We start from the raw sequence: 20,748 nt of genomic DNA, 5'->3' as shown, positions 1-20,748 counted from the left end.
AGCAGAGTAACTGCTAACTGTTTCTCACTTTATTCTTTGGCTGCAGCTACTAGCTGCCATTAGCTAGTTATCTCAGTTAGCCTCACCGCTAGCAAAGATGACTTGAGGTACAAAGTGGTATTACAAGCAAGGACAGGCGGGGGCTAGCTGGTTAGCAGCTAGTTAACTTCAGTGGACATCTCTGCAACACAGTACATAGACATCTTTGACATAACGTCACCACTGTTGTTTCTTCACACTCTGTTGATAAAGTTAGTTTGTTTCTTGAATGTTCAAAATGCAGGCCACACATTGCATCCAGGAATATTGTAGCAATGTACTGTAACATTATCAGACTCATGATGGACAGTTTAACAAAGATCACTGCAGAGGAACCATCCTTTGTCTATCATCATTCATCTTCATTGACATAACCTTGCACCTACATTTCCCACAATGCAACTCAAGCTGAGAGTTTGGGTGTGTTGTACTAGAAGGGCCTAATGTAGCCTCAAGCAGTGATGGCTACAGAGATCACTTTCAAACTCAACACCAACAGATATTTTGAAACTTTGAGTCTTCAGCCCCAACTGACACTGACTCAAGTGACATCAAATGACTTCATGCAGCTCCCTCTGGAGCTAAAAAAGTATTTTCGAATATGCAGTAGTATTCCTCAAGACCTGTAAACAGACTTCGAAGCGCAGCGTCAACAGGTTTTTGTGTTGGTTTCTGTGACTCAAAGAGCAACAGCTTCTTCATAGAGCTGCTGTTTTCTTCAACCACTGCAAAAAGAGGCAGAGATACCAGTTTCTCCAGAGACGTTATAAGAGATTAGACAAACCACTTACAGCATTTTGAATTGGAAAGTTTATAAAGCCAGAGATGGTGGTTGTATGACACATATCCCGCCCCTTCTCCCCAAAAGTCAATTGTGTGCTTTATCACAGCCGAGCCTGGAGACATAACTCTGAATCATGTTGTTGCACTGAAGCGAGTGCACACTTAAGATTCACGACAGTTTTAACCAATTTGGTGCAGCTTCAGACAAACTTCTAATAGTCTAAAACATTAAACTCACATTTGTTGAAGATCAATGATTTCAATCGTATCATCCCTGAGTGCAAATCTACTCTCCTCTGAAGGGGAAAAAGGCCTGCTCACATGCTGAAGCACATAAGCAACAGTTAAATGAAAGTTAGGAAATAGGAATGTGTCTAAATAACTACAATAGGAGCTCCTAGGGTGTGTTAAGGATTACAAATTGATCCCATCAAACAGGGTAGACAACATCTTATGAATATGCATCTTTCCTTTTACCATACAGCTGCCATTCACAATGAGCCCCGGCACACGGGAGGACGCCTCAACCACACAAGTTCAAGAACTTCAACTTCCTGAGTTCCTAAACAAACATTACCAACTGCATACGTTATTTAATCAATACGAGAGCCAATTACTCAGGAGATGAGGGAGCTATTACACACCGAAGATCAGACATAGCTAATCACCGAAGGTGACAGCAAGTTTCAATCAGCACCACCTGCTTGTCACGCACTGCTCTTGAAAACAACTGTGCCGTGCTAGATTTTGTTTTTGTAAACTCTTCAACTTCACCTTGTGTGCCTGTCGGGAGCCTGGCTCACTCGTAACCACAAATCGGCTCAGTGCGCTGTGGCTAATAAGTTCTGACACCAAAACTTGTCAAAGTTTATTAGGTGGCCTTTAATCATCCTAACTTATCTGCAGACATCCAAGCTTTCTCTTTGTCGAGCCTAATCAGCAGAGCAGTCCTGCAGAAAACATAAGGGAGAGACAAAGCGTGTGAGCTGTTGAAACAGTGAAGTGACCCCCGCTGCTGTGTTGAAGCGAGGGATCTGCATTAAGCTGATGATTTCAGCAACACAAAAGCACATCAGATCACCTGTCTTGTCACTGGCATACGCAAAACACACGCACACGTACGATCATTAAGCAGTGAACTTCCAGGAAATAGTCTGCAACTTCTCTGATGTCAACAGCCCCCCCCCCCCAAAAAAAACATCCTGACACTTCTTTCCATATTCATATTTACACAACGAGGAAAAAGATGAAGGAAAGAAACAGAACTTCAGAAGCTTTTCACGGACGCAGAGGATGAAAGAGATGAGGAGTGTAGCACAGACACTCTAAAGTGTGCTTTTGTGTTTCTTTCTTTTCGCCAGCTACCTCCATTATTTCTCTGCGACAACTGCTCAGACACGGCAGCAGTTCCAAACACAGCCTGATATTAGCTGCAATAGCTGCTCTCTATGGGTGGTCAAAGGTGCGGGAGATGATCAAATATACATACAGCCTCTTATTATATCTTCACATCCAGTCAGCATTAGCGTGGATTATTAATGCAACACGATCGGCAGCGAGGAAGAGAATAAACGTGAGAGAGTAAAGATGAGAGATGGAGGGACAGCAAAGGGAAAACAAAATGTAAAGGACAGGAAAAATGTGAAGAGCGAAGACAGAGGCATGAGAGAGAAAGGGATTGCGCGAGGCTCGGTGCCAGTATTAAATATTGCGATCACAGATTGAGCTGCTATGAAAACGCTTTTGATCCAGACTCCAAAGGACTTTTACCAAACAAGCATTTCTTTGAGTTGGCTGCAGCACAGCGGGATCCACCAAGGGAAAACGTCCAGAAAATGCTCTGGAGGAAAAAAAACAAAAAAAACTTTTCTCACTAAGTGGATTCCCTCCAAGTGAGTTATCTTCATTATGTTGTAGAAAGTTATTTTGTCATCTTCAGTAGTTTTGTTCTCATTTGAACATAAAAGATGCCATGGGTTTTGAATGTATATTATGTATTGGGGACATGCTAATTCTGAGGACTCAATTTAATCAGTGCGACAGGGTTTTTACAGTTTAGGAGGAAGTAGTGCAGTAGCAGGGGGCATGTGGAGGATAACACCATAATGAAGGTTTTATCTTTGAATTCAGTCGACACATTAATGAGCCCAACGTGTCAACATCTGATGGGGTATTAAATTGCAAAGGCCTGTAATAATCATACAAAGGGAACTAAAACAAGCTCAAGGAAGGCAGCTAGAGACTTTCCTTCATTATAAAGTAAAACTTGTACAGAGCGATCAATTCAGTTTGTTTCTAGCGAAGACTTCCTGTATGGGGTACATGGAGCCAATACCCAGTAATAAGAGTCGATAACACAGTCGACAAGAGTCGATGTTATTTTCACACTTTGGTTTTTGTATGGATGACACAAATAAGATATAACGTGTTAATTAGAAATCTTAAGCGGTGTTGGTAGGCAGATCTCTTTCCTTTGGACGGAGCCAGGTTAGCTGTTTCCCCCTGCCTCCTGTCTTTATGCTATGCTAAGCTAATTGGCTACTGGCTGTAGCTTCATATCTAATGAACACGTGAGAGTGGTATCAATCTAGCAAAAAAGAAAATATGCATAATTTCCAAAACATAGAATTAAAGCTATTTTATCATCAGGGATCATGAAGCTTTCAACTAAAGAGTTGTGAGGAGCCCCAGAGGCTTCCGAGAATTACCTTTTTTTTTTTTAGGGTGTGCACAATTTAAATATTAATTCTTATTCCTTACAACTCCTTATTTATTTTTTTTATCATGACAATCTCGTAACCATATCTGTAAAGCAATTAAAAAGCTGAGAAATGGCTGTTTGCATTTGTATGCATGTAAACATTAAGACAGATGATGTAAGATGAGAGAAAGATGTGGCTGCAAAAACTGTATTCAATTTTGAATACTAGAACCAACGAATATACGGACTTGATTGTCATGCTAAAAACAAACCGCGGATCAAGTTAATCTCAAACCCCAATCTCTAAAGCCGTTGATCTAAACTAATATCATAATCAGATGTGAGCCAGTACAAAAATTATATTTATCTCATTCTAATTCACAGGCCTCGAGTACACTCAACGCAGAATCTATTCAGATCAGCGAACTGATTACAGCGGCTCAGATGAATCATATACAAGTGTTGGCTGTCCAAAACTGAGCCAGCCAGTGTGGCTGTTCACTTAGGAAAGATTTGACTTTGACAGAAAATGTACTGTTTACTTCTTTCTCAGTATGATCATTTACATCAGACATGTCAACTCCGAGGCGCCTTTCACTTTGACTCACTTGTTTTTGAACATTTTTGATGCAGGTGAGTGTTTAACTCCATCTTCAGCACATCTTGAGTGCATTTACACCTGGATTTCGTTCCTGAGCTCACAAATTAAAATCTGCTCACCCTTGACGCAGGTTAGTGTCAAAGGAGAACATAAATTACTTGTAAATGACTCATCCCCACCGTGTGCTGATGCAAAAATGTGCTGCAGACAAACCATTTCAACTCTTCATCAGTATTCTGGCTCTGATTTGGTACAGCTGGCTGGATAGACAGGTAAAGCCTCATGTCCCGTCCCACAGGAGGAAAAAGAAATGAGATCAAGAAAGGCAAAGGCCTTAAGAGAGCTCTCTTTATCCTCAGCACAGGTGTTTGACCAAAACAAAAGAGCCTTCTGGAGTGAAGATGAAAAAGGTTGTCAGGAGGTGGTTAGAATAAGAGCCAGCTCAGACCTGGTATTACCATGTGTCCTGGGGGATCTGATCACAAGTGGACAGCTCTAGGTTTGTCTCTATAAGCAAATAAACACATAGATCGCTGGGACAAACAGACACAATGCTTTTAAGATAAGAAACAAAGAAACTAATGTATAGCATTTGCTAAATTAACAAGACGATCCAAATAATTAAGAATTTGTCAGAGACATCGTTTCACAACGTTTCTACGAACTCAACAATAGAAATAGAGCTTTTTTTTTCTCCACGTGCAGCAGAGAAGACTGCATTGGTCATATTGCATTTGTAAAATTTGACAGGTTTACCGCCAAAATGTTGTCTTCTTTCATAAATTTAGAGTGAATGATGAAATTAGTTGAAACGGTGTGTTAAAACAGCTGCTAAATGATGTCAGGTAAGACGCACTTTAGACATAGAAGCAGACAGGCTGGTACAGCAATTCTGCAACACTTTTTACCAGGAAATTAATGTATTGTGTTTAATGCTGAATTTTCAAGATGGCCCGACTGATTTAGATTTTTGCCGTAGCAAAGCTTCACAAAGGTTTTTAAGTTTCCCCTCACTCAACAACTCTCTAAACTGCAACATTTGTTAATGGAGTCTGGTAATATTGTGGTTAGTAGTTCAATGGTGGGATTGGGATCGATATGGTCAAATGCTGCCCAGACCACCTCTTAATGTGGTCTGAGCTATCGGATCTCAAACGCCTCCTCAATGGGTCTTGGGGGGGCTTTCACACCAGTACTATCACTCAGGATAGCAATACCAGCTCTGAACAGGGCCTAAGAACCTCTCCATCATCCCTCATCATATCCTTCTCCCCCCTGTGCCCTCCCCTGTCTAGTACTGCCAAGAACTGCGGCATGTCAATAATACTTTGATGCTGTTGCAAAAGATTGAATTCAATATCCACGCACTTCTGATTGTTTTACCAAACCTGTTCTGCAAGCTCCAATTCCATTTCAGAGTCACGCTGGGTAGAAGCTTATGAGCTTAGATGGAGGGAATGGTTTTAAAAAGACTGCAGAGCTACAGTGCTGTTGACACTGAATAAGAGCAGAGGATAATTTAAGCAGAAAACATGGCTTGGTAGTTAGCTTGTTAGCCTAGAATGCTAACTCTAGCAATGTCAAAAATTACAATTGTGACTAAAACAACTCAAAATAAACACCAAAGACGTATACATACACATCACATACTGACTCAGAACGACTTGAGAATGTCAAGCTGCTAATGAGGTCAACAGGTTTCTACAAGGGCTTCACCGCTCCTTTCATCTACATCTGCGCTCCTTAGCCTCCTCTTACCTGATTACAAACCCACTTCATACCTACTTTTTCTTCTACCTCAGCCTTTCACACACACATATGTATGCACACACACTCACACGCTCACCTTCACCTCTCCTCCAGGGCTTTAGAGGAGCAGAGAGCAACATAAGATGCAGAATTAAGTTGTTTATAAAGCAGGGCTGTTATCGCATAGCACATCAACAAGCTAAACACTCAGACATTAGTCGAACACACACATACACGCACACACAAAATCATGAGGGGGGGGGTCTTAGAGGGAGCGGTGATTTGGTGCGAGGGGAGGGGGTGAAATGTGCTCTGAGGCAGCGATAAAGAGATAGAGATTTGCTAGTTCGCTGGTGGCACTTATTCAGGAGAGGGTTGCGGCGGCTTCTCAAAGGCTCCATGGGGTTTGAAATGAAAAGACTCCAAACGAGCGTGGATAGTTATCTGTGTAAGACTCTAAATATTCATATCCAAATCCCAGCAGTGCTCCAAAAAAGAAAAATAAAACTCATAATCAAGCCGAGACATATCACTCAAAACAGATTACTCCCACATGTTTGGAGACTCAATCTGAAACTAGACAAGAAGAATGAGTCCTTTGTGTTGTAAGGCATCCTTGGGTTCCTTCAAAGGCACTCCAAACCAAATTTATTATTATTCCTATTAAAGGAACACTGGTGAGCAGAATAAATTGGAATGTCTTTTTCTACGTTGCTCTTATTTTCTGCCATTTTCTCGGCGCTCACTCGACTCTTAGCGCACCCTACATGAACCCGCTCTGGTTGCAGTAATCTGTCATGGCATTCTGGGTTTGACCTTTGCAGTCCTTGTACTGTCTGCTTGTAATCTCACTGATCAAAGAGCACAAGCTCATCAAGTCTGTACTCAATGAAATTCACTCTGGATAAGAGCAGGAGGAGTATTCATGTATTCATTTTCAAGCTTGCATTATTTCCCTTGTTCCTGCCATTATACCAATCAATTCTAATCATGATTTACTAGTCGCTGTACAGTTACCTCCCTTTGAATTTGCAGGGCACACGGCAACATGGCTCTAAGGAGAGCACACCACTACAGGTCTTTTCAATAAAAATTTGAACCAAAGACGTATTTTGATGACGTGAAGTAGTGTGGGATCATAGAAAGTTTTCTCCCCATTGCAGATCTAAAATCTATCCAATGCGACTCATGCAGAAAAGTTCACGGACAAGCTAATGTATAAAGTTTTATTCACCTTACATTCACCGACCTTCTTCTTCAAGCTCTGGCCTTGTTCAGACCTGGTATTACCATGCGCTCTGAGTGAACAGCTCTACAGTAAGTACAGATGTGAATGCCCCCAAGACACATTGAGGATACATTTGACATCAGATCACTCATACATTCAGAGATGGTTAACGCCGCATGTGACCACGTTGTTTTAGCAGTGTGTACACACGAGTCCTGGGCCACGCTGAAGGATCGCCAACTCAACTAACATCATCCACCAAACGACAGGAAGAAGCCACAACAACACGCAGGGATTACATGCCAAGTTCTGTTTGTTTCACTGTAATGTTAATGACATTTTTAGGCCCTGTCAATACAAGCAGCAGACGTTTGTGAACACACGTTCTGTTTCAACTAAGAATTGAACCAGTAACCGAAATATCCTCTGAATCCCTTAAAGGTGCGACATGTATATACGAATTAAAAGTTGAAAACATTCACAAATTGACTGAAATTATCAACAGACTGTGAAGAAATAGCTGTTTGATATTATGGCATGTGTGTATTGTGATATTTACTGAGGGCAGCATGCTCACCTCGGTGCGTATGCTTATTAATTTCAGGTGTGAACTGCAGACTTCAAATCAGAAATCAGATCACTCAAGACAGATGGTTATATCAGCTATGAGCATGTTCATACCCAATATTACCATCTGTCCTGAGTGATCTGATTTCTGATGTCTGACGTAACTTGAATAAAATTACGGATCTCCACGGTTTTGAACATTATTCGAAAACATTTGGGATGGTGTTAGTACACAACAAGAGGCTGAGTCATTTCTAGACATTTTAATGCAGAAATGTTAGATATCATTTCTTTAAAATATCCAGGTCATATATTTCATTTTTGTCCAACACCTTGGTTTAAAATCAAATACCTGCTAAACTTATGGCATTACCCTCAGGCTCAGCTGTATTTTGTGTTCAGTGCCAGTGCTAACACATTAAACTAAGATGGTGAACATGGTAAACATTACACCTGCCTAACATCAGCATGTTCTACAGAGTGTTAATACACCTTAACATTGATGTTCTATGGTTTCTGCTAATATCAAAGGAAATTATAACAATTTCATGAAACAGAACATTAAGCTTTAGGGAAAAGGGGACGATCGCCTGCATTAAAACAACAAAAGCTGTATGTTCAATGAGTGAGGCAACTGTTTTGACAGCCATCTGGCAATTAAATTGATCATGAGACAGGATGTGTCACAATCTGTCAAACTGACAGTGAATGATTGATCACATTGTGCATTCATTTTGGTAATTAATCAGAGCAATGTGAGGAAAAAACAGACCTCAGAGGCAAAACGAGTGATGTATTTCAAGATGTTGAGCTCCTTTTGATATCTTCCACCTGGCATCACAAATTGTGGAAATGAAACAGAGACATTTGACATAACAGGGATGTCAGTTGCCTTGAGTGATCAAGATCTAAATTACCTACCACATTCAAACTAATTTATTCACACTCTATTTTTAAATTGGGTAACATCTGCTGCAGCTCATGATGCAATTCCAAATTAAACATATGAACACTTAAATATGCAACAGCAAACCAACAGCACATCACCAGAGTAACCACTGCCTGCTGATAACTGTAGCTGCTGTTGGCTAGTTAGCTCAGTTAGCCTTGCAGCTAGTGGTCCGGACTCTGAGCCAGGAGACCAGGGTTAGCATTGGAGCTTTGAACCTGGGCGGGACAGAGTTAGCTAGCTAGCATGCTAACTTCAGTAGAAATCTCTGCAAAACAATATATAGACTTCATGATGTCAAAACTGTTATTTCTTCCAATTTTTGTTGATAATTTGGGTAAATTTTTTAACCACAATTCTTACATATTGCACCTTTAAATGAAAACAACAGCAATTCATTGTGCTGCATCTTCTCATTCAGGATAAAACAACAAGCAAAATGTGAGCATCGTGTATCACATATCACAAATCAACAGATACGGAAACTCTTGAACGAGTGAAGTCAGTTGAGTTACGTTCAGGATCAATCATCCAACCAAAATGTTTTTCTAGCCTGAGGACAACACTAACAGGGGAAAGGACAACAGGGACAGATGCTCCTACAGTTTCATTATCAGCTCTGTGTGTGGGACACCACGTAGGTCGGCTGTCGGAGAGCACCAATCAGCTCTGATTAATATCTCCCTCAGTCTGACCAAAGCAATGACATCATTGCTACTAAAGTATGCTTGTGAGCTTCCACCTTCTACCCAGAGTGCACTGCAACAACTGTGAGAGGAAGTGTAATTGTTGGGACTGCCGCAGGTATCGGACGTACAGCTGCTGTTGTAATTAAAAACCTCCTCCTTTTAGCAAGTGCACACACACACTCTCAAACTCTCCCTCTGTTCTTAGTGATGCACACACCCATCTTCGCAGCCCCACCATGCAGCGCCGCAGCAAAACATGTGTCAAAGTAAAACAACAGTTGGTGTAACAAGCAGCCGTCGTGTCGTCCCTCTGTCCACGACATCTGCTTTCTCCGCAACCCGGACCGTTTAGCCAAAAGTAAGTCTGTGCTGTGTTAACATCGTTGCAGGCAGTCATGCAGTAAATGAGTGGCTAGCCTGGACTCTGCTAATACAGCACCAGTTCCTACGCTGGCTGGGAGGCAGGCGAGCAGATGTAATCACTCCCAGGATAGAGGTGGGAGGCAGACGGGGAGAAGAGGAGGAGGAGGAGATGTTAAAAAGAGAGATGTTAGTTTAGAAGTGGTGCATTCTCGCAAACCACACCCAGCCTCACACACATGTAAACCTGTGTGGTGAAAAGCAGCTCGCGGAGACCTTGAGCACCAGGTACAGCAGCGGCCTGGAGGCATGCGTGTGTGTATGTGTGTGCAAATTCCAAAACACCCTGAGGCGAGAGTGGAGGTGGATCTCCAGGTTATTCACCTGAGGGTTTTCTACTCCCTCACTCTTCAGTCTCTTCAGTTTCATAGCCGCTCTCTCTTTACCTAATCCAGTCTCAGAGACAGACACCTCACTCCATTACAAATCTTCAAGAGGATTGAACGAGCACAAATATTAGAACCGTCCTCCTTAAATTGAGTTGCTCTCGAATTTTGCACACAATGCCTCAGTCGCCTGAAAGCTTATAAATCCCTCTGCACCTCCGTAAGCTCTTCTCTGATCCCTTTTGAAGATGATTTGATAGTTGAAACAAGTGAGAGATCTGAGCTTTCACTTACATTCACCTGTTGGGCTATTAGTTTATATTCAAGGGGGCTTTCAAGACAGCAAATGTATTTATTAAGCAATGTGGACTTCGATACTGAGACAGTGACAGTTCCCAGAGGAAGCTCACAGGTTTGCACCCACATTGCGCAGCTATAGCGCAATTGATTAAAAGAATCAGTGTGGAAAATTAGATATTCAATTCAATTGGCTGAAGTGAGAAAGGACTGGACAGCTGAAGAAAGATCTATGAGGGCGACCACCTACGACAGGCCAGGTATGCCAGTTATCACGTGACCGATGTCCACACTTTTATGTCAACTGAGCCATCTCCATGAAGACTGATTAAACTCAATAGAGAAGCCCCTACAGTGGTCAACCACGGGACCTTATTTCAGAAAGAAATATGTGCAGTAGCAGTGTTTCCCACACATATATTTTACTTGGGCATCCATATGATGTGCATCATTTCAAAACCCATTTTTCTACCAAAGAAAGTCGCAGTTCGTCATAAAAGTAACAAAGTATAAAATTGTGAAAATGTGTAATTAGAAAGACTACACACACAAGAGAGGTGTAGGGCAAGTGACATCTTCACTAAAGCCAATAACAGAAACCCTCGACCTGCATATTAGCTAGCTCGCAGAACTCCTTTTGCATAACTTCCGCTGATAATATGTCCAGACTGGGTTGCATTTTCACCTTTTTCATACCTTTTCTGTGCCGAGGTGACGGCCATGTTGGTTTTGGTGACGTATATTGAGCGAGACGATATAGTTAAGTTAGTTAGAAATTGGCATTTTGTGCGATTTGGCATCCCCCAGAGTTTCAAATCCCAGGTCTGGGTCCAAAAAGTTATTTATCTCTTGCCATTAACCACTGTACATATTTTTTCTGAAACTTCACCTCTCTATACAGAGTTATTGTATTGTAGTCTTAAGTTCCCATGTGTGAAGAGTTTATTATCATGTAATTATCACAGTTAATCACAAGAAAATCAATTGGAATATTTTATGTGACACTGACTTTTAAACATATGACCCAACACCACCTGTTGCACAGTGGAACTGACAGAACCCAGTTCTTGCTTTTGGGCAAGTTTTTGTGAAACCTTTACATTCAGACATATTTCTGGGATATTTTCTATACCCAACTTGTAAGAGATCAGCTTTTTTTTTTTTTTTTGGCGGATGAAGTTTAATTAGATTCCACTCTTTTCTGGCACTGTTAAAATGTGGTGATCTTCATAAGTCATGCTGTAAAACAAGCTGCTCCTGGCAGCATTACGTACGCAAAAAATATCAAAATCACCATATTAAAACCTTTAACCTTTAAAATGCAGTTATGCAGCAGATAAGGACATGTAAGTTCACAGCTGCCAGGTGTCAGAGTAATGCTCTCTGGCTCCGGTGAACAACAGTGAAAGAAAGACTATCAGAGCAAGTGATGGATAGATTTGTTTATCAAACTCAATCAAATGTTGATTTAACTCGATTTTTACTGTTGTCTGAAAAGCATGTTTATTTCTAGTCTTAATTTGTGACATGTTTTAACAGCTGACAGTGGAGATAACCAAACATTGCAACATCCGTGATATCAAATTCAAGTGAGTCAAACAAATACAAAGATTTGGTTCCCTGAGAGCCAAAAGAGGCATCAGATGGGAATCTACGGCCCCGCTGGAGTACTTCCCCTGCTCAGCCGCACTTTTCCAGATTTATCTCTGAGAAAGGAGGATGTGATGACACCCAGCAGGCTCTGGCATTCAGCGAGATGATTAAAATGTTCATTAACACCGACTCGTCCAGGTGATGAAATCTGTCACACACCCCTGCTGCGGCCACATGGAAATGCCTGCGAGATATGACGCCGCGCATAAATCCACGCAGGCGACAATGGGGAGGTGACCACCTGGCCCCACCTGTGACAAACAATATGCGATATATCACCTCTCTCGTGGCAGGTAAATAAACAGTGTGTGTTGGATTAATTGTCATATATATAAACACACACAAACAGACCGCCCTGTGCTGAATAAATGAAAGTCCCTCACACCTCTGAGCTGGTAAACAGGCACAATCTGTTGGATTAAGAAATGAGAGGCTAAACAATGTGAGCTGCCGCCCGGCTTCTCTTGTTCTGATCTGAGGGCTGTGGCTAAACGTGTGGGCACAATTAATCTCAATTCACATAGAGAGTGAGTCATCATTTGCTCTTTTACAGTCAGCCTACTGGGATGTAAATAACTTTGCAATATAAACCACTTACACACCAGTTACAACAGTTTCATACCCACCTACAGCCGCTAATGCACAGTTTAATTTAGGCTTCACACACACACATTCATACACACCGTGTCTCACCTACACTCACTTGAAGGGATGTGGGACTCGGCCACAACAAGACAATTAACACTAACACAGTACATGAACATGCATATGCACACTTGCCCTGAAAAAACACATACCTACACACATTTGCTTAATAATGACCCCCTCTCGCCACCGTGACCTGCTTTTCTCACGTTAACCCCCAAACACACCCTGATCATTAGTTTAAAAGTAATGAAAATCCACCTCCATACTAGCACACACACACACACACACACACACACACACACACACACACACACACACACACACACACACACACACACACACACACACACAGACCATATTGTTGGTTTCATAAAAACAGGTCAGCCACAGAAAACAACATAACTACGCACAGTATTTATTATCATGCTAACACACTTTATCACCTAAAGTGAGGCTTGTGCACAGAAACAAAACCGCAGACACACACACACACACTACACACACACACACACACACACAGCAGGATGCCTGACCTCCCCGAGGCCTTACAAGGGCAAAGCGGAGCGCACGGCGGGACAATAAACGCAGATCTATGTGTGTAATGAATAAGTTACACACTCCTATTAGGGCAGGCAGCGGTGACAAATGCTTCTCATTCACTCATTAGGCCAGTGGCTGTCGGAGGAAGCAGGAGAGACCAGGGCGCACAAGGGAAGCTTATTGGGTTTTAAACGGCCATGTAATCCATTTCCTTATTGGAGATGAATAAGCTGCTGTCCACGGCGGGTTTATTTATGGGCGAATTAAACACGTACGCAGCAACAGGCAAAAAGCAGAATGAATCAAAGAGCAGGTCTCGTTGGGAAAGCACAGGTGAGAGAGGAAAAACAGGATGGATTATTTACATATGAAGTATAAATCGTAAAAACTGGGGGAAAGATTGGAGAAATAAAAATAGAGGAACTACATGAGGCTTTGAAAAACATATATCTCCAAAGTCACGTAAAAATAAACAGTGATATCTTAAGGTCACTCTCTCCCATTTATGCTGTTTCTACAAAATAAGAGTATTAATGTAATGGAATAACGGGTCGCAAAGATAAAAATGAAAGCAAATAGAACGATCACAGAGCTCTTGGCAAGGAAATGGAAGAGAGGGAATCCCATCTTGCCCGACTCACTGCCCTCTGACCCTTCATCGATCTCCTCGAGTGTCCTCGATGTGCCCTGCCAGCACTTGACAGGTTAATAACTCCTGATCTCTATCCCGGTCTTTTTTATATACAGCACAGCAGGCCAATCTCAGCTGACCATATGCAGTAATCAGCTGTCCCAGGGGGGAGGGGTGAAACCGTTTCCACAGGTTCAGTGACTCTCCCCCTTTGGGAATCAGTCCACGGGGTAAAGCAGTCAGTCAAACAGCAGCCAGTCAACCAGCCAGCTATTATACCTCCTCCTGGGAGAATGAAACTTCTTGAAACATAATCTCCTGAGAGACAGCGAGCTTCCACTGAGGACAGGTGCAGGTTTTCTGAGAGAGCGAATGTTTTTTTATGCAGTCATCGCCCTGGTGTCCAATCCTGACCCTCCATCATTGACTTCAGATGCAATTCACCTCAAGTCACACTGTCCTCTCGCACACTCACGTTGTAGGTCACAGTCTCTGTTTAGCATCACTGTACATTCAAAAAGTAGAAAAGCGTCAAGCTCCTGCTCCTCAAGAAATGGAAGACGCAACAGCAGCCAAAAGATTACACCTAGATGCATCGAAAGACACATGTCAACAGCAAAATCATTGTTTTCCTATGGTATGATGTGTCTAGCGTGCGCTTCTCTCTCTGTCGCATTTTTCTAGCAGGTTTTGGACGTGCATAGAAGTTAAAATATTCTCAACTTTTCATCTTTGAGTTGCACCTCTTGTCAATGTCATACTGTTAAAGTTCATCAACAACGGACCCAAACACATGACACTCAAGGTAGGCAGGTAAAAGAACAAAAGGAATGAAAAAATAGCATAAGCTCAATGTTTTTAATGTTGGGTCGGTTTTCTGCAGGTCCATCGGGTACCCAAACACGGAAAGATGCTGAGAGTTGGGGCAGAATGATGAAACTTGGTGCAAACACACAGAATTTGGTTGAAAGAATGCAATTTGGGGTGTTGTCACGTGACACAAAGTTAAAATGAGCTACTATTTTATATACTGTAGGCCTTCAGCGGACTTATAAACAGCATAGTAAATTTTTCTTTCGAATCCCCTGATTAAAGTTCCAAAAACTGGTACAAGCTTATTACATCCACGCAAACCTTCCAGGAGCTTCAAGAGCCAAGGGAACTGTGTAAAACTGGGTTACTGTGTGTATGTGTCCCTGGAGATTTCTCTTCATCTAACTCTGCCTTACAGTAAACATGACTGTCACTGTGACGCTACAAGTCCTCTGGGGTTCGGTTAATGGCTTCTCTTAATGACTTATGCACATGCCAATGCACAAGGAAACACAGGCACCTATCCAGAGCAGTTAAATGTTCAACTCACTTTCATGTTACACAAATTGGATCTAACGTCAAATGTAAAGTATACGCACATCCTGTCATCTACTATGGCGACGTAAGCAGATTTTCAAATTGGATTCATGCAACACACATTCGTACAGCGGTGTGATTCACAATCATATGAATAACACACAGTAACACAAACATACTATTCTCTCATATGCAAGTAAAGAGGGGAAACCCCCGAAACAAACGGAGATAGGCGGCATCGCGCAGGAAAGAATAATTATCGCGGCTTTGAACAGTAGAAAGGAGAACCGTTGTTTGTGGGATGTCAGCGGGGCTGACAGCGCCTGAGGAGCGTTCGAGAGATCACGTCTGAAACGTAATCATTAGACAGAAGGGGTTTCAAAAAGGCAGCGCACGAATCACGGGGAAGCCGGCTGACAGCACATGAAGAAGGGGCGCTTGTGCAACGATTCATCTTCGTTTTTTTACCCCTCGATTTTTGCTCCCCATAAACTGCTCAAACATCTTCCTCTACACCACCACCACCACCCGCCAACACACACACACACACACACACATATATATACCAGCAGACTGTGGTAGTCAACATCAAAGTATTATGGAACGAGGCACATCATTAGCAGGAGAAGACAGAGGCGAGGGAGGATGAAATCATTTAGACGCCGCTGTGGAGAGGGAATTACTACGCCTGTCGGGATGAGGGGAGCGGGGATGGAAGGAGAGGGGAAGACAAGAGGGATGAAGGAGGGGTGAAGAAGAAAAGGGTAAGGGTTTCGAATGAAGGGAGGATGAAGAGTCAACACGAACGAGAGAGGCCATGAGTGGCAGTAAAACAAGAAGTGCAAAAACTAAACAAGAGGAGAGCCAGTAACTCAGGACGAGAGACGAGAATCGAGGCTTGATGACACACCGGATGCAGTTGAGCTGGGTGATGGCTATTTCCTGAGAATATAAGTGCCTCTTTATGTGTGAGGGATTCACCGCTCCTCCCTCCAATCATCTCCCATCATCTGCGTTCCTTCATACTGTGCTCTCCGGTGTCAGCGGGCTGAGAAGCCCTGCTTGACAGGCTGAACACGGTAATTGCCAGGAAGCAGAGGGATGAAATGTGAAACCGTTGTGATGTTTTAAACATGACGCTGCTGTAGGCCAAAGCTGCACAGGCCTGTGCATGGTTAACAAGTAAGAGTTATTAGTGCACCTGACATTATTTGACTGCTTGAACTTGAAAATACTGACTAATTTCATCTTTTTTCCAGAGAAGATATCAGCAATGTTTTTTAGTCAGCGGGTGATCCAGCCTTTGAAGGAAAACATTGCCTTTTTGGAGATTGATTGGTGGTATATCTGCATGTTAAAGGGAAAGTCCTATTTCATACAACTTGGATCTTGTTTTCATGGTTTGGCTATCATTCCTTTCATTAAGAATAACACTGTATTCACTGATGTAATTGCAGGAATCTGGGAACAAAGCAAAAAACACAAGCAGTAAGAAGATCTGACAAGTTTTAAACAAAACTAAGTTAGCTGAGTGGATTTGGAAGAGGAACAAAGGCGAATGGTAAAATTATTACCTTAACTCTCTTATCGCAATGAGGTTGGTTGATATGACCATCACTGTTGGGCAGAAACTTTTTCAAGTAACAAGTAGTGTAAGGGAATTAAATTTAAATACCACTAATTTCATTATAATTACCATCCCAGCAATGCCTGTTATTCCCTCATTATGTCATGGGTTGGCATGTTTGCATTTTAGCTGAAGATTGATGGAGGGCTGATATCAGATCAGTCTGGAGTTGTAGGGAAACCTCAACCAATGCTGCTTATCCAGCTTGGATCTAAGGCTGCTCCTGGCTAATGTCAGGTCGCAGGGAAATCAAATAGACAAATGGGACTCAGCTGGCCAAGCAACGGGAAATCAAAGACTGTTGTGCCTGCATCTTCACAGAGACCTGCCTCCACCACAACAACCTGGATCAAGCTGTTGTACTCACCAGGTGGGCCATGTTTTGAGCTGACGGAGCGTAGGACGAGAAGAGCTGGACTCTGTGTTTTATATAATTGATGCTTGCTTGGTGCTTACATGGAGTCAAAGTTGATGGTCACAGTGTTTACCTTAATGTTGAACTTTTAATGCGAAGCTGCTAACCAAATGCAACTTTAAAAATGCACTGCATAATTATATCCGGGGTGTGCACCTAATTATGTATTTATGTTAATAGATAACTGTATATATGTTTATGCAGCATGACAGATTTACAAGCTTTCATTTCGTCATGCATCCCTGTGGTGTATTATGACAAATAAATAATCTTTAACCTTGAATATCAATTATTAAAACAGACAGACTTTTCTCACCAAACAATCATTCACTCTCATGGCCACTTGAAAAGTAAATGAAACATCATTAACTTTATATTAAAAAGTTGTACGTATCTTTTACCTCTCCGTCTTACAAAAACATACAAAAAAAACTCACCAACACATAAACCCTTTGGGGCATCACAGATAACCACTCTCCCTTCTACCCCCAAATGCAATTAGCCATTATGTGGACCTCAGTAATCTGCCATGTTCATTTTATTTGCCTTTGATAGAGCAGGGGCTTATCTCGCCGGTCTTTACACAGAGCACTGCCTACATCCCCCGGCATTGTGGAAACAAAGTCAAAGTGATCAAATCTACCCAAAAATAAAAATAAAAGGATAAGTCAGAGTCAGAGAGACGGAGGAGCAGGAGGCTCACTCGCCATTTGACAGGGCTTCACACCGTAAAAAGGGAGTTTAGTCATCTGAACCCCTGAGAAATGCATCAGAACTGATCTGGGATGTGAAGGAAACTGATGACCTTATTTTTTCTGTGTGTGCATCTGTGAGCGTTTCTGTTTGAGAGCAAAATAGATGGACTGGGACACAGATATGAAATCTAATTTCAGGTTGGTGCAGTGTGTGTGCGTGTGTGTGTATGTGTGTTGTTTACCGTCATTGCCCTGGCTCCCCTCTCTCTTCAGCATCTGTACCGCCCCCACATACTTCTTCAACTGGACCTTCAGGACCTCATTTTCCCTGAACAAACAGACACACATGCACAGCTTATAACCACAGAACACTCCAAGTATGGAGGCTGTTAGGACAATACATTGCATCCAGGCATTTCAGATTCTTTAATGTCAAATATCTTTGCTGTAATTCCCAACAGACTAGATAATCTTATGCATTTAGACAACATGATCGTCTGCTGGCAGTGGTCGTCACAGTCAAGATGCTGCCGTGCACAAAGTGACAAAGGGTACATTTTCTGTCCAACGACTCTGGGAGCTGCACCAAGGCAGTAACAGGAAGTTGTTTATTCTTTTTTATGACAGCGTGGTGTAGAGGGAGACGGTGTGAAACTTGTTGTGACATCTTGTCACCTGAGGAAGGATGAAAATAAAAACATTTGAAATCTAATCCAGGTGGTCAGATTGAGATATATTTACGGTGAGTTGACTCACATTTCAACCCTCTCACAGCACAGCCGCAGTCAGGTTACTAACAGGTGGCTCGGAGGCCATCTTTACACCTGATATTGGCATGAATATTTGATGCTTCGACTGTAATCAAATTTTCTGTGCAAAAGGCAGAAGCTCCAGCCAGAAACGCACTGAAGATGTGTTGAGCATCAGTTCATTAAAACCAGCTGTGTAGGTGGAGTGAGACGTATGTGGACTTTCAAAATATATACGTAGGAGCTGCAAAAACAGATAATGAACTTTTGCATGTGAATACAAACAGTAAGCAAACAGATGGCACTCAGCTTGTGTAGTAACATATTAAAACTACGAGAGAGTATTATGGGTGAATCAAGATGACAGGGACTTGCAGAGATGCCAACACACATCTTTTTTGGACCTGCGTGTAGAGCTGGTTGATTTGTTGATTCACCTCCTGTCCAGAGGCAGGTTCAAAACACAGACCAAAACAAAAGTTAACGTCACAGTAAAGTTGTACAAATATTAAAAAAAAAACAGATGGGCAGACGTCTCCCGGTGACTCCATGCATGTTCGTCTATGTGCAGCCTGGAGAGACAATTCCAGTTTCAGTCCAAATTTGTGAGCAAGCAAGGCAAGATGTTAATTGTGACAATTAAACACATAATATGTCTCCAGACCTTCTGGAGGAATAAACACCCAGACTTACCTGAGTCACATTGGATTCTGCTCTGATCCAGAGCCATTTACTGACGCAAGGGGAGCTCAGAGATTACTTTTTAACTTTTTGGATTAAAAAGTTGATCTATCTTCACTCCCATAGATCAACCTGACTGCAGTAGTGATCCGCGGAGGTGACCTCTTTTGTCAAGTGTTAATGTGTTGTCATGATGATCGCCAACTGGAGCTGGAAGGGATATGTACTTAACTCCATCAATGTAACATTACAGAGAGGAGAGGAGAGAACCGGAGTCTCTGGTTCTCGCGAGTAACGTGAATAAACATCAACAATCCTGCGGTTTACCTAGTTTTGTGGTGGTGAACACCATTAAACAACCACCATCGCTGGTGAGAATTTATCTGGCATGACTCAGGCACAAATATCCATGGACAGCGTAATGTTAAAGTTTTATTCAAGTTACGTTTAGTCGCATTCCTGGACTTCATTACTCACTCTTCTGGAAGCTACAGCAAAATCAAATGCACTGTTGCCTTGAGTAAACTTTGTTGCATTGTTGTTGGAAATATTTGCAAAAACGTAAGTACACAACAAAATACTCAAACAAAATATACTAACAAAGATCAAGTCTTTTTTTAGACATTTTAATGCAGAATTCTTATATATATCTTTTAAGACTTAGATCTGATGCAAGTCAGGGATATGGCTGACGCGACTGTCCACATTCTCTTGGGCTGTAGTTGTTCTTCCTTGTTTGAGCTAGAGCCCTTAGTCCCTATTTAGAGAAATCTTAGTGTAACAACATTCGATCATATTTTAGACAATAGTTCGTAAGCAACTTTGTGTCAACAGTTTGTGGAAGGTTCATGTTTGACAGTGCTGAAGCCCTCGTCAAAGAAGCAAGTTCCATGCAGAAATGGTTTCTGTGGCATCCTGTTGGCTGAGTGGTTAAGATCTATACTGTACAAAACATCCCTGGTTTGATTTCCCCTGAGAACCCCTTCCCATATAGCTAGCTGTTAGTCAGGTTTTATAGGCCAACATCATCCTCAGTGGTCTAATGGGAGCAAATTCCTAATTATTGTGGAAATCCATCCCAGAGGACAGGAAACTGTTATAGCTACAGATGAATGCTCATAGTTATGGAATGAGATTTTTAGCAACTGCATATATATTTTTTATCCTATTATATTCTAAATGTGTCCTCTATATTTTCAGTGTGTAGCATGAAGAGAACTGTAACTTTCATTTCATTGTGCAACCCTGTGTTGCCAAGTGACACATTACTTTTATACCTTGATATATTGTAGTTGTAATGTTTAGGGAATATCTGTCACTAGTGTTTCATCAGGGTAAATATTGACAAAAGGGAATGAGAACATAAATCTTACACATGTGCTTTGTCTTTCATATATCAAGTTAATTACA

General features: G+C 41.9%; 1 protein-coding gene across 2 annotated transcripts in view; it reads right to left on the bottom strand.

Moving 5' to 3' along the window:
• snx29 (sorting nexin 29) overlaps positions 1 to 20,748 on the bottom strand; it is a 148,204-nt gene that overhangs the window by 95,215 nt on the left and 32,241 nt on the right. For both annotated transcript variants that reach the window (XM_073490286.1, XM_073490287.1), the window contains one exon: positions 18,151 to 18,236. In XM_073490286.1, the coding sequence (XP_073346387.1) occupies positions 18,151 to 18,236 (86 nt within the window). The remainder of the gene's footprint in view (positions 1 to 18,150; positions 18,237 to 20,748) is intronic.

This window comes from Pagrus major, chromosome 20 (genome assembly GCF_040436345.1).
Source record: "Pagrus major chromosome 20, Pma_NU_1.0".
Lineage (NCBI taxonomy): Eukaryota > Metazoa > Chordata > Actinopteri > Spariformes > Sparidae > Pagrus > Pagrus major.
The sequence above is the reverse complement of the archived record's forward strand: the minus strand, read 5'-3'. Positions and strand labels throughout refer to the sequence as shown.